Raw genomic sequence first — 25,179 nt, 5'->3', positions numbered from 1 at the left:
AAATTGCCATTTCAAAGCTTGGATTACCATATAGTTGTAAATTGTTGATTTTGTTACTCCGTTTTGTATCATTTGGTCGTTCCGCATTTTCATCCTGAGTAACCTAATTATACAGGTGGAGAACACACACCGTCAATGGTAAAGAGGGAGTAAAAAAGAACAGCACAAGTTTATGGCCAGAATTTTTTTTTTTTTTCTTAGAGTGGTCCATTGTGTCTGATTGCAGACATGGAGGGAATTTGGAAAGATGATGCAACAGAACAGCACATTCAGTTGTCGAGATACGGATTCTTTTTTAAATTCTGCTGTGCAGCACCGAGCAAGCAGCTTTTCCTTTTGTGCCGTTGCCTTTCTGACTTTCCATTTCTCTGGATAATTAAGATGAGGTTGCTTTCACTTCTTAAGGAAATGAAGCTTGTGCAACTTTCCTATTTGTCCATTTGTATGTGTTTTCATAACTTTTCAGCCTATTAGCTACATTTGTTCTGCCCTCTTTCCCTGCCTGCGAACACTAGCCTCATAAAGTCCTACAAATTTTGTGAAAATTGGCAGCCGAAGACAGGAGGAAGGACCCTCATTCCCACTAAGTGAAAGGTTGGCTATTTAAAGCCAAAAGAAAAAAAAAAAAAAGACTCCTGGTAAATGCCGAGTTTAATCAGCAAGTGTGTACCAGCAAACTGATTAGCACACAGCTAAGGACAAGCAACAGCTGCCTCTTCCAAAACTGGTGGTTGCATCAAAATTACTGAAAAGAAAAAGGAATGGTAGGAGGAATGATGTGGGAACCAGGTGTTAAGCGTGAGGAAGGGGTACGGGACACAAGCCCGTAGAAAACCAGTTTAGTTGCACAGATGAGGGCTCGTGCAATCGCAAGAGCAGGTCGCGGGTGCCGCCCGAGGCGCTCCCCGTGGTGACGGGGTGACGGGGTGACGGGGGGGCCGGCTTCGCCGGTGCACGCGGGAGCAAAGCCGCTGAGGAGCGGAGCGAGCGGCCCCGGCTCCTCGGAGCCGCTGGTCCCTTAACAATGTCCCTCAACAGCGAGCAAAGAACAGACGAAGCTCGTTACTGAAGGGTGCCACAGGTAGAAAGCGTTCAACCGCACGCGTGACCGAAGAGAGCGGGGAGGCGGCGTGGTTTGCCCGTGAGGCAGCACCCAGGGGCACCTCCGCGGTCCCCACGCCTCGGGCGAGCTTCGTGCCGCCCAGCGAGAGCCCCTTTCCTCGCTACGGCCCCTCGCTCCCGCCAGGCCACGCAGCGACGGCCGGGGGCCGGGACGGGCGGGCGGCGGGGCCGGCTGCCCGCAAGCCACGGCGGGCGGGGGCTCCGAGGCGGCGGGGTCCGGGCGGCAGCGAGGGGAGCTCGGCGAGGGGCGGCGACCACCTCCTGCCGGCCCGGATGCCGTGGTGCGGGGCGAGCCCGCGCTTCCCGGGGCAGGCCTGGAAGGGAGGGGAAGGGCGAGGGAGAGTGAGGCCGGCGGAGGGGAGGGGGCCGCGGGGCGCCGGGTGCCCGGGGCGGGGGGCGGCGGCCGGGCGGGGCGGGCGGGCGCCGGCAGCGGCGGCCGGGGCGGAGGCGCCCCCTGGCGGGGGCAGAGCCCGGCCCCGCCGCAGCAGCCTCCCCGCGGCGGCGGCGGCGGCGGCTTGGGCCGGGCCGCCCCGAACCCGGAAGCGGGCGGCGGTTGGTGTCGGTGCGCGGCGAGCGGGGCCGGGCGCAGGATGCGAGGCGCCGCCGCCGCCCTGCCCCCCTGCCCGCTCGCAGCCAGCGCCCGAGGAGGAGGAGCAGGAGCAGGAGCAGCGGCAGCGGGAGGAGCGGCAGCAGCAGCAGGAGCCGCCGCTGCGATAGCATGAGTGGGGCCGCGGCTAAGCAGACCCCCGGCGCGGGGCCCGCCACGGATCCCCCCGCCGCGGAGAAGGCGGCGGCTGGGGACTCGGTGCCGGAGCCGCCGCCGCCGCCGCTGCTGAGCGTGGACGTGACGGGTTTGGTGTCGCAGTTCGCCAGGAGCTTCGTGCTGATCTTCCCCGTGTACGTGCTGGGCTACCTGGGGCTGAGCTTCAGCTGGGTCCTCATCGCCCTGTGCGGGCTCTTCTGGATCCGCAGGCACCGCGGCGGCAAGACCTCCCGCCTGGGCCGGGCGCTCGCCTTCCTGGAGGACGAGGAGGAGGCGGTGCGGCTCAGCGTCTCCTCCGCCGATCTGCCTGCCTGGGTGAGTGGCCAACACCCTTCGGCGCTTCCGAGGGAGCCCCCGCGCCCGGCGGGCAGCGGCAGCCGCCGGGCGGGCCGGGGCCTGTCACCTCCCCGGGCGCTGCGTGACGCCCACCCGCGGGGCGGCCGCCTCCTCCCCGGGCTGCGGGGGAAGCGGCTCGCTGCAGGCCCGAGGCCGGAGCCGGCCTGGCGGGCGGCAGGGCGGGAGGACATGGCATCTCCGGCGCCCCGAGGCTACTCCTCCCGGTTTGCCAGCCTCTTCGGGCGCTCGGCGGGCGCGGCGTGGCCGGCCGTGGGCAGGCGGACGGACCCTCCCTCCGCCGGGGTGGCCGCTCCCCGCCCGCCCCGGCGCGGCCACCTGGCCCGTTAGCGCCCGCGGCAGCTGCGGCGGCCGCGCCTGCCCTGTGGCGGCAGCCCCGCGGCGCTGCCCCGCCGCCCGGTCCCGTCATGAGGCGAAGTGCGGCCCTCGGATGGCCGTGAGGCGCGGAGCGGGGCTCTGCGGCGCGCAGATCCCGCGGCTTGGGCAGGAACCTTTCCTTAAAAAGTTGAGGTTAGAGGCAGACGAAATCCGTATCCGAATGCTTTTACGGTTTTCCGTAAAGTGTTGTTTAACGGGGAGCGACAGAAAAAGGAGGTGGTGTTTCTGGCTGGTCTTGGGGTTGTGCGGTGAGGACTGAGGGAAAGGGGCTTCGGTGGCCTCACTTGTGCGTTGCTGTGGCTGGTTTTAAAAGGCTTTCTTCGCAAGTCGGTCTTCCTTTGAAAGTTTGAAGCTTTCTAATAAGTCTTTAGAACTACCATTATTTTTTAGCTGAAGCTCAGCTTCAAAGTTGAATACTTTTTCTTGGTAATTTTTATTTTAGAGGATTAACAGGTTTTTACATAAGGCTGACAGCCAGCCGTCTTGACGGCGTCGGTGCTCATCCAGGCCTCCGCACATCCTGGGCTGCCCCCGTGATCTGCTCTGCAAAGCTTGCTGCTCTCTTAGTCCCCACGCCTGAAGTCTTGAAGGTTTCTGCTAAATCTTTCCGTGGGATTTCTTTGTTGACTGCTCTCCGCTCCTCAGTAAGAGCCATCCACATCTCTGCTAGGTACTCTGTGCAGTGACTGCGTCAAGCGGTGTTGCCCTGATAAGTATCCGAGTAGCTGTTTCCATGCGATCAAATTGCTGTACCTGATGCGACCTGTCCTAGCTAGTTACAGGAGTTCCAGACATCTGGAGAGAATATAGTGTGTAGGTGTGAGATGGCAGGTTTTTTTACTCCTGTTTCTTCCTATCTTTTACCCAATTCTAGTGGAAGATCATGGTAAAAATGGGGACCGTCTTTAAAAGAGATGAGGTGGTTTCACTGCTTGAAGCTGAGATGTGAGTCTTAAATAATGTGGTTACTAGCTCTTATGTTAGCTCTGTGTTGGGTTTTTTTTCCCCTGTAATCACGCAGCCATATAATGGAAGTGTTCTGATTAGATGCAGTTAAAATGAATTAATTGAAGCTAGATTTGTTGTGGAGGGTTGTATGTAGTAACTATCTGCCCGTAACTAAGTAGTAGATACTCAAGCTTCGTGCTGTGTGTAAATTTATTTTAAGTTACAGTTTGTTACCTTTGGTAAAATGGCAATTAATTCCTGTATGGGGTTGTCCAAATAACTAAAGATTTAGAAAGGGGCTTCTTGACTGAAGTCAGAGGCAAAAAATCACAGAGAGGAATGAGTGCTGGCTGCAAACACCTGCATATCCTATGGTATTATGAGAAAGCAACTGATCAATATGCAGGGTTTTCCCAAAAGGGGGACCTTCTGATACATTAGTTGGCAGATGTATTGTGAATCACCGTTGGGTTTTTTGTGTTGTCCCCCCACCCCTCTCTTCAATCATGTTCTTAAATTTTAAAGGTCTTGGTTCTTTTCTTTCTGCTGACATATATGCTATGTTCTGGAAGTATCACGCTTCCAAATAAATGTGGCTGACAGATGAAACGCAATCTGGAAAACAGAGGTCTTCTGAGAACCGAAGGCCCGCTTAAATCAAAAGTGGTCTTCAATGTCTTGCTGTCATAGTCATTAAGCTTTATATGAGTCCTTTTGCTGCCTCCGTAATGTGTCTTGGAAAACTGCTATTCTCCTTACTTCTGCTTTATGTGTGTTGTCTTGGAGATTTATGCCTTTAAGTCATATTTCAAATAAGAGCTACTGGATGGTACATGGAGCCTGACATCTCTTTAATAGGTATTGAGTTTACCCATCTCAAAGTGAACTCCAAACTGGAGTGTGTTCCCTTGGTTTCTGGTCAGGGAAATAAACTTTAAATTATTTGAGTAGGACAGTGCTGTGTTTTAAATACAGGAAATTTTTTACTCTTCTGGGATTGAAACTGAGATGTGATAAACCATTTTTCAACGAAAATTGTGTAACGTCCCAAACATTTATTTGACGTGTCGTATCTTTCTGGGCTCTTGATTGGAAAAGAACTTTAGCTGAGCAGCAGCGTATGTAAGGTGTGATTTCCTTCTACCCCCTGCATACCTTGGGATTGATTGTTGCTTTAGTGATTCATGTTAATTATTCAGTAATACTGCATTGAGTTATCTATTTTTAAGAAAGTGGTTATTGCAGGAGTAATGAATTAAGAATTTTCTGCTGGCAATATGCTCAGTTATGATTTGAAAGTGATACTGTTGTGCTATCACGCTAGAGTTCGTAATGTTAATTATTAGTTTCCTAAATTAGATTTACTTGTTCCATAAGCAGGTGGTTATACAATAGGAATATTCTGTACTGTGCATGTAAAATGAATTAATTCAACATGAATACAAGTTATGTTATTTAAAATGTCAACACTGAATTATTTAAAAGAAGTATGTATGTGCTAAAAAATATTTCGTTTACTGTCTTCAAAGAATAAGATCTGTACTCATAGACTTGCTAACATGTAGTTACAGCTCTGCTGCGTGTTTGGAAGATGTCCCTGGTTATATGGGGTGGGAGGGAGCAGAGGTGGGTGCTTTTCCAAGTCATTTAAAACTAGGCAGCAGAATTTACAATGAGAAAGAATAGGAGATCAAAATGGTCTTTAAAGTTGACATTTCCCCTTTCTTAGCAACATTTTTATACACTAGATGTATTTTATACTGGAATGAATGTCTTTTAGTTGCAAACATATATAAGGAAAGTGGCAATTTAAGTATCACTACTTAGGGGATAGAAGGTAGGAAACCAGGACTCTAGATTTTTAAAGGCCAGGTATCATGTTGCCTTTTATTTTTAAAACAGGAATGGAATTTCATAATCTGAGTGGTATAACAAATTTACTTTGTTCTTTCTCTGAACAACCAAAAAAGTTAATCTAATTTTGCCGTTGTGGGGGTTTTTGGTTGCTTAACGTGACTTTTATAACATGCCAACATATCATGTTCGACATCTTTTTGGATAAGTGAAACTTTGGCTCCTGTTTTCTTCAACATACAGATAAAAAGCCATGCTGAATTTTTTTCCCCAGGTTAATTGTAAATTTGGCCTGGTACCAGGAGCTGTATATGTGTGCAGTCTGTCAGCAATCAGCAGGTGACCAAAATCGGAATAAATATTAGCGTTTTTAAATAATTGATTCTGAAAACAGATTTAGACAATTTTCTTTGTATCCCTAACCATGTATTATACAGCAACTGAAATACTGTACAACATTATAGTAAAAATAATGCCATATTAAAACACGAATTACAAGTCTGCTGTAGCATTTTGGGTCCTACAAACTTACTTGAGTTTCTGCACTAGTTTGGAGTGATTTTTAGGGTTTTTGTTTTGTTTTCTTGTCTACTTAAGGTAAAAGGAAAAATCTGCCTAAACTTAACTAGGTGTCTAGTCACCTTTTTAACTAAACTGATTTACAGTCCTGTTGTAAAGAAATCTGGTAGATCTTCTTTCTATTGGGAAGCTGTATGAAATTCTTGCAGACTGTGAGTGTTGTGAATTGCCGTTGAACTGCTGTACTACTGCTACACCTATAGCGGAGGGATAAAGTCAGCATGTACCCTTTTTACGAGATGCTGATGTATAGCTACAATAATCAACAAAATAGTTATTGACCTGTGTTTAGTTGAGTGTTTTTGCAATGGTGATGTTCAGTGAAGCATGACTTCAATTCAAATTCAGTTCAAAAAGTTGCATATTTCTTAGTTGAATGTTGTATTGAATGTTGAACAAGCTGCTAGAGCTGAAGGGATGAGGAATGATTCTGAGTAAAAGCAGACTTCAGAACACATGTCTGAAAAAGGAAATTGTGATTATAACTATGAAATTATTTGTATTTAGTCTCATGTGTTAGAATACAATATGCATACATACTTTGTTTTCCTCCAAGACCTTCCATGAGCTTCTTGTCAAATATGCCAATTATGTGGTTAGACCAACAAAGACTTCGGTATTTACTGATATTAGGAAGGCAATCCCAGTATGTTTGTGGAAGAAAAATGGTTAGGTAGCTCTTATCCTGTACTGAGTGACGTTTGCAGAGAAGGTTGAGGTGGTTACGCTCCTACGTGTATTTGATATGAAGATTTCGTAATGATGTAGAATTAAACTTGCCAACTGAATCTTAGATTGATAGTTCAGGACAGGAGCCTCCAAAGAATCCCTGCCGATGGGTGTTAAGTATGTACTCAGTAAACCTGATAAACAAGTGGACTTCTGCAATGCAATGGTTGTTTTTGATTGCTGTAGAACAAAAAGATCTTCCTCTTAATTTCTAATTATGCCTTCGGTTAATGCTGTTATTACTGCAGCTGTAGGAATTGTAGGTGGGTTTTTATACAGAATACTAAAATATGAAAAAGAAGGCTGTGAGGCATTGTGACACATTCTTCTGATCCTTTCTCCAAATGTTAGTTGAGCATGTTAGATTGAATTTACTGAGAGTGATTTATAAGAAAAATTACTTCCATGTATGGCTACTTAATGCTAAGCTGGATCTAATTAGTTTATATGGTTAGTATTGCAGATGGCCATATACTCTAGGCTGCCAGTGTGCATCTGGAAGGTATGAACAGGTATGAGTAAAAATAGAAAAACAACTTGTGAGTACTTAACAACTGAAATCCATGTCCTTCTTCTGCCTGATTATTTTTTTTTCAAAACTGCCTTCTGTTCTAGGTGCCTCACAGTGTATGTATAAATACGTATGTGTATTGTGGGTTGCGTGATTTTTTGGTGGTTATTTTTTTGGGTTTTGTTTGTTTTGGGTTTTTTTTAAGGAAGAAGTTTAATTTGGTTCAGTATTACTTCTTGTAGTTAAGAAGATAACCTGGGTGACTTTAAGAGTACTTCATAGTTAAGAGGCATGTGAATGATGGTTTTAGGAATGGAGAACCAGAGAAAAAAGGGAATTTATGTTGGACAATTGATCGTATCTTCCTGTTTCTCAAATAAGGTTTTAAAACTTAGTGTGTTAAAACTATGCTGAGAAGATGTCTGTCACATAACACATTCTCTCACCTAGTAAAGTGGTAAGCGTCACTATGTGATTCATATATAAAGATCCTTTTCCAGAGTATTTATGGTAGAAGGCCATATGATGAGCTGATGTTTATGAACATGATATTAAAATACTAAAGGAAAATATTAACCTGAAAGTGTTAGTATGCTTCTTGAACTGTTTTTAGGTGCCACAGGCCATCTGAATAAATGTGGATCATACATTCTTTTTTCATATAACAAATTGATATTACATAACAGTTACTACTGACTTCTGGGACTACTGCAAGTGTGTAGTACACATTCTTTAAATGTGCTGTTTGTCTGAATAACTAAGGAAGATGTGTACAAGTCTTTTTAGGGCTTTGGTTTTTTTTATTTTCATTAGTCTGCTAGTGTTGTTTCTGTGCCTAAATAGTTTTGCATATGGGGCTGGCCTGGCTTTAGCCATATTTGAAAACATAAAGATCTTGTCAGTAAAGACTGAGGTTTTATGGAAGAAAAAAAACTCTAGAGCATCAGCCAACCTTTTATGCCTCTTCTACAAGATTCTTCTGGCTGTAAATTACTACTACTTTTTGGGATTGTTGGCACATCACAGAATGTGGTTGGATATGCATTCTAAGATTTTTGTGGGTTTTTTTGCACATGAGAGCCTGATGGGAAATAGGAATATGAATCAGGGTTATTGTCAAAACATTTTCATTGTAGTTTGTAGTAATGAAAGCCTGTTCTAGAAATTTTAAGTATTCAAAACCATTTTTTGGTGTCCTGTTCTTGTTTTTTAAAATGAAAGAAGAGGCAACATTTTGTTTCTGGTAAGATAAAAATCTTTGACTTAAATAATTTGATTTATATTGCAGTTTATCTCCCATTTATCAAATCATCACTAATTATAGCACTAAAAAGGTTCTCTAATTGCTGAAATTGCCTTTAGCATAACTTCTTCTGAGCTTTGCAACAATTTTGTGCTGACCGTATGCCTGTACTGAATCTGAGGTGTGGGTTTGTGGAAGCTGTTTTCAAAACTTGTTTTAAAATACGAAGTTTTAAAAGAATGCTAATTTTTAAATATCCTCTATAGTGTTTGAAACCAGTTTGTCGAGCCTTACAGTAGTATATCAGATTCTGAAAGCAGCAGTTAATGATTATGAATTAACTTATGCCATTGATTTGGTATGTTTCAACATGTAGATACAAGGGAATCAATAAAAGAGTATGATGCTTCTGAAAGGGTTACAGAAATAAGAGATTTTGTGTGAGACACAGGTGGTTTAGATACAGAGTTTTCTGACCTGTGAAGTCTCATCTTTCTCTTTGTTTTTCCTTATTGTTGGACAATATAAATTAAATCTGATACTACCCTTTCCTAAGGAAGTTTCCTAGAGTGGACCACCCCACCAGCAGCTTTGGAGCTTTTCTGTGGCCTAGCAGGGACCAGCTTCTAAGTTTTATGTACACAGCTAAGCTTGACAGGCCAGCAGAATTTCAAATGTAGTATATGTAGAGCTGCTTTTGCATATTCAGGGGAAATACGGCACCACTTCAAAGAAAAAAATTAAATCCTTATCTTTGGCTGGTGTTTGTGAACACTTAATGAAAATAAAGGATACACAAAGATGGAGCATTCAACATGGAATTGAATGTGAATAAGAAGAGTGGGGAAACAGTATTTTGATAAGAAGAGGGGAGAGTGGTTTTACTTTAAACAACTGTTTGAATTAAGTAAATCATGAAACTGAGCTATTGAGGGACATCTGGCTTTTTATCATTTGTATGACTTTTGGCTAATATGACACTTTGATATTTCTGAGTAAGATTTGTTTCAGTTGAATGAGGAGAGAGTTCTGTAAAGTTCATAAAGAAAATGTTGGATGAGGAATAAGAGGGAAGAATCAAATAAAGAATTTGCTAAAAGTGACCATGTGTGAAGTGGTAGAAGCCAGTTGCCAGCTTGATGTGTGTTTGACAGTGTTTGTAGTTGTCCAAGATAGCATGAACTAACCCAGGACCGTTCTTCAGTCCCATCTGCCATGCACTAAATGCTTTTCTCATTTTGCAGCAAAAGAAAAAGAGGATCTGGACAGCACTTGCATTTCTTAGACAGTCTTAATACCTTTTTTGAGGAAGCCTTGACTTTTCACTGGACGAGGCTGGCGTTCTGTTGGGGCAAGTAGGAAAAGATGATAGTGTAATTAAAGATGTGGGTGTATTTTCTGAAAATAAAGAACCAACTTAAATTTATTTTCTTTCTGGCACTTGCCACCATCTCTGTGTTTTGATTTCACAGATGTTGCTTCTTTTATTATGTTTTTAATGTAAGTTTCGTGACTTTTCTTAGCTGGCAATCAATGAGTAAGTCACAAAATGGATTGTTGTCAGTCCTGCAAAGTGAGGTTATACAAACTTGACACATCAGCTAATGGACTAACTGATAGCAGTAGTAGGTTTCTTCTCCATTGACCAGAATTAGCCCAGATTAAACTTGCTTTATGAGGAGATTTCATTACAAAAGTGAGGTTTGAGAATCCTGAATCCTTTCCTGACTTTGGGGGCATGTGTTCAGCAAGTACACTAAGTTCAACAAGGCCTTGCGAAGTCCATTCCATTTACCTCAGCTTCTCAAGATACCTCGTTTTGATCCCTTGTTCCTTAACATAGTCCTGTGTAGTGTCCGTCTTTATGTCAGGGTTCAGGTGAGGAGCTGTCCCCCATCTGCTCTTGAATCCCATTCGTACGGTGCCTGGGAGAAGGAGGAGGAGAGGTGCTCCTCAGCCTTCTTGCAGTCATTTGATCCCCATCCCCAACTACTTCTAGTTTCTTATTCCTGATAGCTTCTACCAAGCTTCATGTACCAGTCTTTGTTAGACTGATGGAATTGTTTTCTTTGCAGTTTAAATGGTGCAGCCTTTTTTGTTTTGCTTTGGTTTGTTCTCTCTATGTGCTTCCTGTGATATTGTTAAAAGTTAGAGGAGAAGTGAGAATTTTAAAGCTTGTTCCTACTAATGGTTCCTTATTCATGAGAGTATGTATAAATAGCATCCCTAAATTTTATCTGTAGGCTTTGTAGGCTTTTCTCTGCATTCGAATGTGCTTATTGCAGAGAGAATCAGGGGGGTTGGTAGTTAAAGAGAATAAATCTGTAGTTACAAAACAAAGTAAATGTGCACTCCCGACAAAAAGGATGTTCTGCATCCAGTTGCATTTTCCCACTGCTTTCGTGTGCCAGCGTTAGAATTTACTTGGCCACCTAATTGTAAGCTTTTTGCCAGGTTTAGTGTTCAGCTGGAATAGTTCCTTGAGTTAGTTTACTGTGCAGCCACACAAGTGCTGGGGCCTACAGAAAGGAGGTTAGGGAAACCTGTCGTCAGGTTTGAAGTGAAATGGAGCAATAGCCTGCATGAAGAGGACCTTCTTCGGAAGAAGTGGCAAATACCACTGCTGAGGTGTCTTTGTGGGGAAGTGAAGTTTGAACGTGAACAGTTTGTAATGTCAAGTTACACAATAGTGAATAAGTTTACAACTTTATATCCAAAACCATTTCAACAGACCTGTTAACATACTTAATCATCAAACATAGAAACTCTCAGTACTTTGATCCAACTTAAAAGTTGGCCCTGTTTTTAGTGTGTGGTTGGATCAGATGAGCTCCAGAGGTCCCTTCCAACCTGAATTATTCTGTGATTTTTGTTTTTGTCTTAAGCTGTCATTTAAATTAGCTTTCAATCTCCAGTTGTGGCTTACAAACAGTAAGAAACCTTTTCTGCATAAAATACCAGTATTTGCTTAACTATTAAGTGTACTAGCAAAAAAAAAAAAAAGATGGCTATCTTTGGAGAGGTGTTTTGTGGGAGGTAGTGAGACTTTTTAAGTCGTTCAGATGCCTGTCAGCTAAATAGCTAGTATCAAAATTCTGTGCAGCAAATTGCTAAAACATACAATTTTTTTTCAAATGGAACTCCTGTTATATAAATAACCTTTGGAAGAGGAGCGTTCCTGTATAATGAGTCATGGCATAAAGTTTTGTCTGCTACACCCTGATGTGACTACAAAATTCTCCTTAGGAGTTGGAAATTTGAAACAGGGCTAATGGTTTTCAGCTGAAGCAGTCTAGAATTATGTACCATGAAGTTGTAACTAGAAATACGAAACTAGTTTTACTTGGCTGAAAATAACAGTCATATGACAGACAAGCATTACATTGTCATTTGGCTGTCCTTATCATATAGCAGCATGGGTCAAGTTTACATTAGTTCAGTTGCAAGCACTTTCACCTAAGAGATTTGTATTTGTGATGTAAATTGCATACCTTTTTGCGTCTGTTTTAAAGAAGACTTTAATTGAGAGAGTCTAGTACAGACTCTAGCACCGTTTTTTTCATAACCTTTGCATTCCTTCGTTTAGATACTGGCTCACATGAATTATGCAAACCAACTGAAATAGTTTCCTTTGGGAAGATTTTGAAAGATGTAACACCAAATGCAAAATTAAATGTATTGACAATCCATTGTCTTGTGTTCCATCACTGTCTACCTTAAAAGGAAGGTGGGAATAACGCGGGTGCATCTCTAAAAATGCAATGTCTTCCTGTTTCATTTTTAAAAGTAACTGCAAGATAAGTTGAAGCATGAAGGTAGCTATAAAACCTTAATTGTTTGGATTTGAATTAATTGTGCAGTATTATGTTCCATACTTCTTCTCTTAAAGTTTGTGAGTGTTCATTTTTAAAATAGCTTACTAAAAAAAAATGGATTGTGGGGAGGAAAACGTTGTTGGAGGGAAGTCAGATGGAACTTATCAGCTCAGGAAGCTCATAGTTTGCTTTATATTTAAGCATTCTTACTGCTTCATTGTAATACATGGTTCTTCATGCCTTATTTCAGATCTGCATAGCTTCATATAAAAAATGTATTTGCGCTTTCTCAGATGCCCTTCTTCAGATGGCATATTCTGTAGGCTGTTAAATTGATCAGCTTTGAAAAACAATAGTGAATAAATTTACAACTTTATATCCACAAACTCAACAAGAACTCTTGTGGCGTTCTTCTGCGGGGAAGAGTATTACAAGACATGCTCTGAGCTGTTAGTTTTTGTGCAGCCTTATAGAGCAAACTCTCAGGACTTGTTGGTAGTTAGCAAGTTTGATCTGTCTGCATGTTTCAAGCAGGCTTTTAATGTAGTGAATGGATGATGCTTCAAATGAGGAAGTGTCTTTTCTTAACTTGTTAATGTTTCCTCGTACCACGTAAGCTTGCTGGTCCAGAACTTTGAAAAATTGTTATTTGTGTTGTGGCAAGTCTCTTCCCTCCTCCCTCAGTCTGCTGATTCATCGTGTTAATTGTTGAACTAGAATGCTAAATTCCCTTGTATGTGTGGCTAGGAAGTTGTCTTAGTCTAGTAATTAATTTTATGTTGCAGACTGAATTTATATTTTAAAATGCTGTGTTCCTCACACAATGGCTTTCTGCTAAAATACTTGAACTAGAAAAAGAATGCTATTCCACCCACCCACCCTCTGCCAGTTAAATGTCAAATAGCAGCCAGAAAACGATAAGAGAGTGTTTCATGGGGGGAACAAAAAAACCCAGCGTTCAGTCATTTGACTTCTGTGTGTTCTAAGAATATTCAATAGTGACCGATAAATTAGTTTAAATTGTAATAATTTCTTGTTCTCTATTTGTTCATGATAGTCTTTATTTTGGTTTATATTGGGGAAAATGTTTGGGCTTTTGAAAGTGTTTGGGTTTTTTGTTTCTTTTTAGGGCGTGTTAGGTATGAGTACTATGTTGATGTGAATGTGCCTAAACTGTCCATGTTCCTTCGATAAGATCAGTTTTCTTAGTTCTGTCTTGTTCAAGTAAGTCTTTATCATGAGAATTAATTTTCTAATAAATTTGGCTATGTTTAAAGCTTTTTAAACAGTTGCATATAATATGTGCTTGTGTTGTTTTCAGGTCTTAATGTAGATGTATGATAACAGAAAACATTTGCCAGCAATGTTTTTTTTTTTCCATTCCTTTGTGTTTTGAAAATGTTGCAATTATAGTCTGAAGTTTCTTTCCTGTATGTGTCTTACCTTTCATGAGTTCTCTACAGTGAATAACAAAAATGCTACCAATCTGTTCATTTTGTTACTTTGATTTACCAAAAAAAAAACCAATGAAATTTTGGGCTTTTTTTTCCCTTTTTAGTTCATTAGAGTAATCCATTACACACAGAGCCTGAAGATAGATTTGACTTAAAAAAAAAAAAAAAAAATCACTTGTTTTACAAATTGATTTCTCATACAGGAATACAAACTTTAATTTTACTGTATGAGAGATGAGGAACTACAAATGTGTTCTTTTAAAACAGTAATTCAGGGTTAAGTGATCTGTTCCAGCACATACATGTTGTTATTGGTGTACCTGCTTCCTTTATATTTTTCAGTTTTCTGGCCCAGCTAGGAAGGAAGTCTGTTTTACTAGTAACACTATAACAATACTTCTGACAAAGCTGCCAATGGAAGTACAAATGTCTATACCTGAAAATAGGGTTTTTTGGGGTTTTTGTTTGTTTGTTTGTTTAAATTTTTGCTAGTGCTTAAACCCCTGTTGGGTTTGGGGAGAGGGTCTGCATAGTGTTGTTCTGGATATTACATAGGAGTGGGAGGGAATTGTAGTGGGCAATTCCTGTTTGGGAATAAGTGAAGATAAGACCATTAAGGCCTAATGGACAATTTTTGAAGACGTTCAAATATTTACATGGAAAATGGGTAATAGGAAAACTCTATGGAATACCTGGGGACAGTCTGTGTTGGTTCTGGCTGAAGACATCCAAACTTTCATCTTCACTTAAAATGAGTTTGGTATTTGGGATGTAGAATATTTGGCAGATATTTTCTAAAACTTGTTTTAGAGTAAGAAGTCGAGGCATTTGTTCTTGAAGTGAAACTCTGTTAAAGGGATGGAAGTGATTGTAGCTTTTACTTACAGTCCCTTTAAAGCATTTCTCCTTGACTTAATAACATTGATTCACATCTGCGTCCTTAGGGTGCAAGCTGAAGAACTATAGAATATCATTTAAGCTTCAATTGAAAAGCAGTGGAAATGTACACACTTGCCAGAGAGAGGAGATTAGTTTGTCACTGTTCCTAAAATTAATGAGTTTTAAGCTCTGACAAATCACTTTGAAATTTGCTCTACTGTAAAAATCTGATTCTTGATTCCCATGTAACACATAAGCGTCTAGTTTAGACGTAACCTGTAAGAACTTAGAAGGTCATCTGCTTTCTTGCTTGAGACTTGGAGTGCTTGGGGAAATGCTTTTTCTTTTTGTCGACCCCAGTTATCTTCTGGGTTTTCGTTTGTTCCAGTTTCTTCTTCCAACAAAGTGATGAACTCCAGCTCTGCTTTCTGCTGCTGTGATTTTGTGCATTGCCAGGCACACAGAAATAACGTTCCTGTCTGTCATGCTCTAGCAAACTCAGTGTATAAGTGAAGCTGTTACATTGTGATCTCCTACTAAGTGAAATGGAAAAAAACCTCTGATTTAGAGCAGCTCAGATTAGGCAGTGATGTGGGATTTGAGATATCACTGTTTTAACAGAAAGTAACTATATGAGCTCCCGAGGATAAAAGAGAACATTGAGGAGACATTGAAACACATATCTCAAAGACAGTTTTAATTTTTTCCAACATAGTTTACAAGTTACTTTTGATTGCAGTCATTTCCATAGGCAAATAGATTTTCAACTGTTTAGTTAAAACAAAAGTCTTCAATTTATTTAGTTTAAAACCCCCCATGTGTTGTAGATGAATGTTAAGCTTGCTGACTGTTTGATGTCCTAACAATTTTTCAAATACATTGAGCAGAGTCGGGACTGTATCAAATGCAGCAAATCATATATGGCAGCAAGAATGGTGGATTTAGTTTCAACATCCGTTTGATACTGAAAAGAAATAAAATCCTTGTTTTTTTCTTCAGAGGCTAGCTGTACATGGAAAAGCCTTTATCAAATTCTTGAAAATACTTTTTTCAGCTGGAATGATATTGTTGCAAATTAACTGCTATTTGTGCAGATCTCTGAAAATAACTGTGGCATTTTACTCAGGGAGGTTGATTTCATTTTAACTGTCATCACTACATTCTTCTAAACTCAAGTGATGTCTTCTGCAAGAAAGCTATTACATGTGATTAAGAGCTATGTGCAGATCTTAGACTGCTGAAAATACCTGTTAGTTGTATTGGGCTGGGATTCAGGTCTAAACCAACACAATCAACAGTAAAAAAAAAAAAAAAAAAGCCGTAACAGCCATAAAAAAAGAAGCTATTGCTAGTTAGCGCACACAATTAAGTTTGCTGTAGCAAACTGAAATGTAGATTCATCCTACTGGACTTGGGCACCTCATTTCGGAGATGTAAGTCTCCTTCTGCCATCTGTCTTTAGTCAGTGGGAAGGGATGAGCTGAACTTTTTTGCAGGAGGTCCCTTTTCTCTGTATAATAAGAACCTAGAGTAATAAGGTCATAACTTCACTGCTACTTTTTACATGCCTAAATTTAGCAAGCAGTAATGTGGGCCACAGCTGTTAGACTTTAATTAATACGTGTAGTAAATATTCTGTTGTAGAATGTCTAAAAAATTATTAGCACTGTGCAGCATCATCTGTTGTAAAATCTGCTGAGAGTTTAGGAACTAACAGTGACTTGGCTGCATATGTTATTCCCTGCATGTGCACAAACATTAACCTCTGCTTCAAGAGAAGTGCAGGCTAAGGAAGGTTCTGCTTAGGAGCAATCAAATAAAGTGGGATACTTATTCTGGCACTGCCATGGGCAAGACTTCTTGAAGCTACATTTTAGGGAAATGATCGACTGGGTGGTTGATAATTCACAGTTCAGGCAGTTGTCTTTAATTGACAGAGATTTCTTTCCACTTGTAGAATTAATACTCAGTTTAGTTCTAGGCACAAGGTGTTTGGTTTCCACTTAGAGCTAGAATTTGCTGAACATAAATTTAGACATGTAAGTCTGAATTCATTTATGATCAATACAGGCATCTCCAGAGGTCTCTGACCATAGGCTAAATGTTTGAAGATGTCACGTATCTTTCCAGAGGCCTTTATTTCTCTCTATTAATGATGAAGCAGGTGTAGAGTGACTAGATTATTCTTGGACATGTAAAAGATAGAATTTTGAAAATCAGAGAATAGTTCAGTAATTGCACTTGCCTACTCATCACCAATATTTGAATCTTTAAAATGGAAACCTTTGAAATTGCTGTGAAGCCATATATAGGTAAAAAGGGTTGCTGAGATGTAAAAACTCTTCTGTTGTAAACTGCAACCAGGATCTAGTGGGTATGATCTGATTATCTCTGTTCCAGCTATAATCTGTGCAGATATCCAAAGTGGGACAGTAGGTGTGGATTAAAATGCAGAAATGGTGAGCTTAAGTATCAGTTACAAGCAACTCAGTCTTTAAAGACTCTATTGTGTGCTTAGTGTTATGATTCAATTGTGGGCAGTATGTTTATAAAGTGACTTACTACTGCTGTCATTAATTAAAGTAGTATTGAATTAGGATGGCTATTTTTACTGCTAAATTTGGAAGTAGAAGATAGGCTGTTTGTAATGGATGACTTTGGGGTAAAGAATATTCAATGCTTGGGTTATCTTCAACATTGGTGATAAGCAGTAATATGAGACAAGAGGTGACAGCTCTGTGCTGCATTTATAAAAGGAAAAATGTATCCAGCTCTTCTTTCTTCACTCTTGCTACCTCTCCATCTTGTCTGTCAAACACCCAACAATTCCAGCAGTTTAACGCTGGCATGTTCCTCCTCTGCATCCAGGAAAATATTGAATCTTAATCACTCAGCTGCTTGCTACCCATCATTTGTTTGAAGGGCAGTAATGCCTTTATACAAGGGCTAGTTTCAGTTGTGGGTAAACATCTTCATGCAAGCACTTGCTGAGCATAAGCAATGGCTGTGTGTACAGAAACAAGTTTTTGTGGTTCAGGTCAGCAACTATGCACACTTGAGTGGGCACGGTACCTGGAAGTACGTTGATAGTATTATTGAAAATCTTTGGCATATACTCAAGAAGGTAGTTTTCCACAGTTTACTTTCCACTTAAAGGCTGGTTTTGTAACTGCTTATGTAAAAACTACAATATATACTTTCAAAAAATATAGGAACTCCTCTCTAAACATACGCAAATAAAATAAGTGAATTTACATTAAAAGCAGAGAAATTAAAATGGAGTATCATTTAAGGCATATATGGCCAAATGTTAAAATTCCCAAACAACTGGGGAAGGCAGATTCTTTAGTTTCCAGTATTGTTTTAAAAAATAGCTTAGCTTAGAAGGAGGATTTCTGGTTTTTAGAGTTTATGATCACTTTCTTTCCCTGTTTTTTTAAGATGGAAAAACTCTTTAACAGAGGCTGGAGAATGTTTTGATGCAAAGCATTGTAAGATGACTATTTTGAAAGACGGTATCAGTGATGGTTTGCAGTCATAACATGAGAGAAAGTGTCTGTGTCTGCAGGAAGCTGGTATCTCAGGGGATGTTTCGTGGAACCAGGGCCTGCAGGAATTTTGGTAGGGTGAAGGGCAGCACTGCAAGCTGACAAATGGGCTTTTTATTTCTGTTTAGTCATTTGTATTTTTGTATTTACTACTGATCTCTTAAAAGATGTCATCTTCTTGAAACCTGGTCACTAATTTAAAAAAAAAAAAAAAGGTCAGATGTTGGTTTTAAACTCCAGATTTCGTCCTTAGAGCAGCATTTTTCTTCCCTTGGCTTTGTTGATTTGTAAAGAGTTGCATGGATGGACAAGTGACTGAACAAATGTTGCTGTGTACACAAGTCAAAAGATCAGCAGAACTGTCAGATATCAAGGTGTGTTTTAACTAAAATATTGCAGCACGTAGTGTGTTGGAGAAAAGGTACTGCATGCCCTTTGGTACTTGTTTACTTATTTGCTTCAATTCTACTTGAGGGGCTTCACTTTCCTTTTTGCTAAGCGTGGACTTTGCTAATAATGTTGCAAACTCAGAGGTGCCTGCCAGGCAGTGTTCATCTGTGCCTGATCATAAATCTCATAGTGCTGTGGATGGTGTATTTTGGTATTGAATTCTATTTCTGATGAATTATTGTGCAGTTCTAGAGACACTGCAAGCACACTTTGTCCTCCTACTTGTTCTGCATGTAGTCTAGAACAGTAGCTTCTGGAAGTGTGAAATTCTGTTTATATCAATTTTTTATTATTTTTAATGGAAATTGAGTTCATCAGTGTCAGTTCTAAGTCTCAGTGCTGGGCTGACAATCTTTTCTTAATGTTGTATTTGTCTTAGGCACTGTATCCACATTCCAGGGCAAAATTGTGTATGTTGTATCCACCTGCTGAAGGATTCTTCCTCTGAGCCTACTGAATTCATAGGGATTTGGCAGCTGACTCTACTTGGACCAGGATTTTACCCACTTTTCTAATTCCAGAATGAAAAAAAAACACCTTTGCATTTATATGTGAAAACCTACTGCTTCAGACCTTCCCACAATATTTTTCTGTTGGTGACTGGCTGACAGAAGTGGGAGATACGCAAGTTGCTGGATGTTACAGCATACAGTTGCCATATGTGTCAATCCAGTAGCATAAGCATGCATGTTTTCCTCAGAGGATGCGGTTTCAGTAGTATCTTTTCCTTCTGCAGGTTTGATTTAAGTATGCTTACTCTGCTTTTTCTACAATAGCTTCTTGGATGAGAGGTGCTAAGCTCAGTCACGGGACAGATATTCCAGCTGAAAGATAGGCTATCAAAACAGATCCGTAATTTGGATGTATACAGGAATGACAAGCTGTGGGCGCAGATCGAAAACATGCTTGTAAAACTTTTTCAATATATAATGAAAATACCTTTTCTACTTCAAAACCAAGTGATACTACTGGGTGGGGATTTGATGGGGATTTTTATTTGTGTTGAACATTATCTCCTGTCATTTGATGATGATTTTTTCCTTTAAAGTATCTTTTGTTGCTAACACATAGAGTTAAAATAGTAAGACTAATATTTAAGGATGAGGATAATGGTTAATTTAGTTGGGAGGCAGTCTGGGGTTTTGGTTCTACCTTGTAACTCAAACATATGATGTAGCATACCTAAGTTTAGAAACTTGGTTTAGCAGGGAGTGCTTCAGTGTCCTTCCTTAGCAACCCAGCCTACCAAAAACACACTAGAGCTGCCCTTCCTGGTCTGTACTGAGGAATGGTAAACCAAACTCCATGCTTTTAAGGTGGAGTTTATAAACAGAAATAGGATAATGATGCCTGCAATTGCAGGGGACTGGAATTCAGTGGTCAGAGTGTTTTCTAGTTACCATTGGTCTCATATTTTCAGCATGATCCTGTGTGAGGATAAGGGCTGCCGTAAAAATCTAGAGCATCGGTTTTGCCTTAAGTAAACTTACCTGATACAAGAGAATTTGTAAAATGGAATTAACATTTTATTTTATTTTTTTCCCTCCTCTCTCTTTTTTTTTTTTTGCAAGGGGCTGAGCATTTTGGGGGTAGAAGAGGTGAAGGAGAGTGACAACAGCTGCTAAGGGTTACAGCCAGCCTTTGCAGAAGCTGAGAGGATATCCAGAAAATGATAACTCCATAGTACTACTTTGTTTTTTCTTTTCCTTAGACATCACTTCTGGTTGCTGTGTTAGCTGGACCTTTGATCTCTGGTTGAGAAGCTCCTATGTTATGTGTTGCCAATGAAACGTGTGATATATTTTGAGTATCTTTTTCTAACAAATAACACCATACTGTATTCTGTGCTGAAATACAGACCATTGGGGGTACAAAATTGTTTTAAAGAGGATAGAGAACAAATGTCATGAATCTTAGAAATTTTAGTGTGCACCTGCTTATTAGGAATATTGAGCTTTGTATAAGCACCTGGTATAAGAGTCTGGTTAAATGCTTGAATGGAAGAACCAGAAAGAATTACACATTTAAGTTGTTTGTCATCTGATACCTGATGTTATCAGATTAACTGGGACTTTCCTCCCCACCATTTGTTATCACTGTGTTAACTGAGACCCAAATTAAACATTGCCACTCTTTTTGATTTCACATCATTAGAATGTTCTGCTTTCTGTTACTTTCTCAGCAGGCTTTTATAGTTTCAGAGAGAGTTTATGACTGAATATTTACAGGTTCAACAAAACTGCCAGACAGTCTATACACTTTATACTTTCTGGATTTTATTTAATAAGTTTCTAGTGTTTCAGCTAGAAATGATACGGGGGGATTTTAAAATGCCTGTTATACCTTGAATGATGTCCAGTTGTGTTTAAAATATGTTCTAATACTAAGAATAAACTCTGGCTGGATAGTACTGGATGCAATGCAGTAGGTAGAAGTTACAGACTTTTGCTGGTGTTAGGAGTCAGATTCAGTCAAAACATGAGTGTGCATGTATTTTCTTTTAGTATAAGAACTAAATACTAAGCACATAAGAGCTAAATAATAAGCATATTTTACAGACTTGTTTGACTTCTTAGGTTGCAGGCTAACGCGGCCTGAATTTGCATGCTCTGATACTGTATCTTAGCTTGAATACCAAAAAAACCCAAGTTCTCCCTTTTGCTCTTTCCTATTTCAAATGCAGATTTGCAGTTTGCTCACCCCCAAACCAATAAAAAGTAAGTGAATATTTGTCTTGTTGGAGTTCACAAGTTCACATAGATTTGTTTCAAATGTATTGTGAGTTATAGGTTAAATTAAAAAAAAAAAAAGAAATTTTTCTTTTCTAGGTTAACCTATAAAATTTGGGGTTCAGTAGATGGAGATGTTTCATGCTAAAATGTGCACATTGAGTCATAGGAGATCATTTTACTCTTCAGTAATTAGCTGTTGGTAAGCTAGTTAAAGACAGGAAAGGATATTTAATCTGCCTGAGAAAGAGGACAGGCAGTCCTGCAGAAGGTGGTCAGTACTTCTTGAATGCATATCTTTCTTGAAAATTTACGTCCATTTTAGTCTACACAAAATGCCTGCATCGTTCCCTTAGAGAGGTTAACCATGTAATCTGGCAAGTGTTAACAGGAATAAGATCTCCCTGATGAAGGAACCTTAGTCTTAGTGAATCAGAGCTCCTGACTCCAGGGGCTAGTAAAGCGGGTAGTGGGTCAGTGGAGTGAAAGGAGAAGAGTCCTTCAATGTTTTAGTCTAGACAGCAACGACAGGGATGGCTGACAATTTGGTGCAGAGCCCAGCACTTCTTTTCATAGTTGTAGACAATTCAAAGGGTAGTAAGTTGTGCTGCGACACTGGTTGTATAAGCTATTTTGAAAGCTAATATTTAGCAATGCAGAGAGGAAAGGTTTTTTTCTTCTGTTGACCATCAAGAGAGCAAGACACTCTGGCATGCAGTGGAGTGGGAACATGTCTGGATTCTCAAGGGAACTGAAAAGGAATTTGTTATACAGGCTTAAAAATACAAAAGATGTCATATTTTTGAAATGTGTCAAATTGAAAATAAGGGTGGTAATGCCTTTATACATTTTTTGAAACCTGAAAGCTTGAATTTCAAGGTATTAACACTTTATTTGGGAAAGGAGGAGAAGGAATGAAATTACTTTTGAGAATAAAAGGGTAAAGTTGATAACGTGCCAAAAAGTAGTACTGTGCAAGATTTTTCAAATGGTAAAATTACAGTGAGTCCTTACAGCTACGGTTCATGCTATGCCTTTCAGCAGTTTAAACACTTAAAATCTGTGTCTCAGCTTTCAGTAATGATTTCAGTGCTTGTGGGAATTTGGAGATGTGCTAATGTGGGCTGTCATGAAATGTTTTATTTTGTAAACATTGGTTGCACTAGGTGCCTGTAACCTGGTGTGACAGCAAGACTTTAATCAGTATAAATCCAGTTCTTGATATTTTCCTTGTGTAGAGTGTTATGCTATTCAGTTTTTGGTTTTTTTTAACTCTGCTTGCCCTGGCCTTTCATTGGACATCAGCGTTTAAAATGTAATTGTTACTGCTGTGACTGCCCACTGAAGGTGAGATTGGAAAAGGGCATCCTGCTGTCATAACAGTTGATAATGAATTGTGGCCTTCTGAATAAGGAAGTAGTGTAGATAACAGCACTATTGTAACTGTGGGTAGTAAGCGATCAAAATGTTAAACCTAAGTTCTTATGTTGCCTCGCTTTAAGAAGTGCTCAATGTCACTTCTGTTCCAGCTGACAATTTAGAAGAATGGTAAATGGTTAGATGAAGAATGCCTTGAAATATTTTTGTTAGGAGTCTTCTACTCCCTGTAAACTTGAAGATTGCTATCTTTCAGTGAGTCTTTATTCTTGATGTGTTCTGAATGATGGATATTAACTTCAGTGGTGTAATTGAAGGGTTGGCTTTTGGCAGGTCTGTCAGGCAGCAGATACCAGGCAGGTGTCAGGAAAATGTATGTACAGGTGACTTGTTAGGTCTCAGTGGACCTGCATCCTGAACATAATGATGATTTTAGTCCTTGCATTGCTAGTATATCCAGTGATTTCATGAGTGCTTTTAAATTTAAATCCCTTTATATGAAAGATGAAAGATTTTTTTATTATTATATTGAAGAGATTTTTGAAATTAAAATAAAAAGCCTAGCCATCAAACTGTGAGAAGCATAATTTCATTTCCTCTGTTTATGTATTTATCATGATGAATTTTTTTCTTGTAGAGAAAGATTAGGGCAAGATTAATATCTTTATTTAGCGAAATTTAGTTCTAAAGGCTCAATTTCTTGTTCGCAATAACCTGCTTTGAGTCTTAGGAACACTTCTTGCCAAAGTTGACACATTGTCACACATTGCTGATGTTACTTGCTGGAAATCTCCCACCCTGGGAAGCAAAGATCTTGTTTTAGACATGGTCCAGCAACCTTCATTAAATTCTAGAGAAAAAATACTAGCTAGGTGTGAAAAATATGTCTCTTTCTGTGTCAGGATATCAGTCTTATGTCAGAGCTTCTGCATGTGGATCCTTCAGAAACTGGAAACCATTAAGGTTCCTGCAACTTAATGCCCCCATATACCTTTTTTTTTTTTTTTTTTTTTTAATGTCCTGTCCCAGTCCAAACTGATCACTGAAAACTTAAAGTCCTTTTCCAGCTGGAAAGTAGAAGCCTGAACGCAATGATTCAAGAAAAATTACAAGATCTTCTTCAACTGCAGTGAGAATAAAGCAGTTTAGTTAGAGTTGACTTCATCTCTGTATTGAAGCCTGAGTTATGATATATAGTATTAGGATAGCAGTACTTGAAGGTAATTCTGAACTTAGGCTGCACTAGAAGATGAATCTGCAGTAGGAGACTGAAGGCTTAAAGGTTTCCATTTAGATAGAGGTAGCGGACAAGCAAAGGAAAGCTATGTGCTTCCCTCTATCAGGCATAGTTTGCTGTGTTTAGCATAGATTCTGCATCCAGATATGACAGAAACTCATGCCAACGTATTTCCAGATGTTTGGAAGGAAATTGTGTAACCACTAGTGGTAAAGCAAGAGATTTTTGGTTTATGTGTTGTTCTTCAGGTGATTAAGCCAGGATGCTTCTGGAAGTTAATGATGCTCAGTTTTTAATTTCCAGGCTGAACAACTTTTCTTGAGTTGGGGTTGCAAAGGCTGAGTGTCAGGCTAGAAGTAAGGTTTCCCAGTTCCCTTACTTACAGGCAAACTACTGTTCTGTTGTTCTTCCAGAGCAGCTGTTTGTAATGCCTGTCCCAGAGGATTTTGTTATGGCAAGCTGCTGCTAAGTAGGAGGTTTCTGGGTAACTTTGTATTGCAGCATGCTTGCTCCATCTCTGCAAAAATAGCAGCACTTAGGCAAAGTTTATCTAGTTTTTGTACTGGTAAGTCAAATTGCTGAAAAGTAATGCAATTCTTGACAAGCCTCACTGTCAGTATGAGTGAAGCATATTTAATAGATGTTGCAGTGAAAGATACACATGGAGAAAATTAAACTGTTGTGCTTTGTAAAGTCTTAGCATCCTTCAGTTCTGAATTGCACGACAGTCGTATCTGGAGCCTCTTTTAGTCAGGGCTTTTCTTTTGCATATACAGCATTATTTTGTGTTGCCAAAGACATTGTTTGCCATAGAAGTTAGGGGGAATGTCGAGGTGAGAATATTCTGGTGGTATTGCAGGGCTACAGAGGGATTGGATTCTGAATCCACAGCTGCCACAATTTTAAAGTGATCAGATTTTTGCTAGGCTGCTAGCAAAAATTAGAGTATTGCTATTTTTCTAAGTGCTGTTCCAGTGAATTCTGTAATGAGAAGGAAAACAGAGGAACAACCTTCTCAATTACAGTCTTATATATGTAATATATCTATTTTTTAAAAATTTAAGCAAAATAGCATCTTTGCATTTTTTAAATGAGAAACATAGGTACATTTATGGTCATTGGTAAAATTTTAAAAAGCATTCAGTATTTTGAATTTAATTTTATGTTTTAAATCTAGCACAGCAGAACGGGTGGATGTGAGATCCCTCG

General features: G+C 40.1%; 1 protein-coding gene across 1 annotated transcript in view; it reads left to right on the top strand.

Annotated features, from left to right (window-relative positions):
- The first annotated feature begins 1,840 nt into the window (after positions 1 to 1,840).
- Positions 1,841 to 25,179, top strand: part of ESYT2 (extended synaptotagmin 2) — a 90,337-nt gene continuing 66,998 nt past the window's right edge. Inside the window, exon 1 of the mRNA XM_075704603.1 lies at positions 1,841 to 2,200. Within this exon, the coding sequence (XP_075560718.1) occupies positions 1,841 to 2,200 (360 nt within the window). The remainder of the gene's footprint in view (positions 2,201 to 25,179) is intronic.

This window comes from Pelecanus crispus, chromosome 2 (genome assembly GCF_030463565.1).
Source record: "Pelecanus crispus isolate bPelCri1 chromosome 2, bPelCri1.pri, whole genome shotgun sequence".
NCBI classification, from domain to species: Eukaryota; Metazoa; Chordata; class Aves; order Pelecaniformes; family Pelecanidae; genus Pelecanus; species Pelecanus crispus.
The sequence above is the reverse complement of the archived record's forward strand: the minus strand, read 5'-3'. Positions and strand labels throughout refer to the sequence as shown.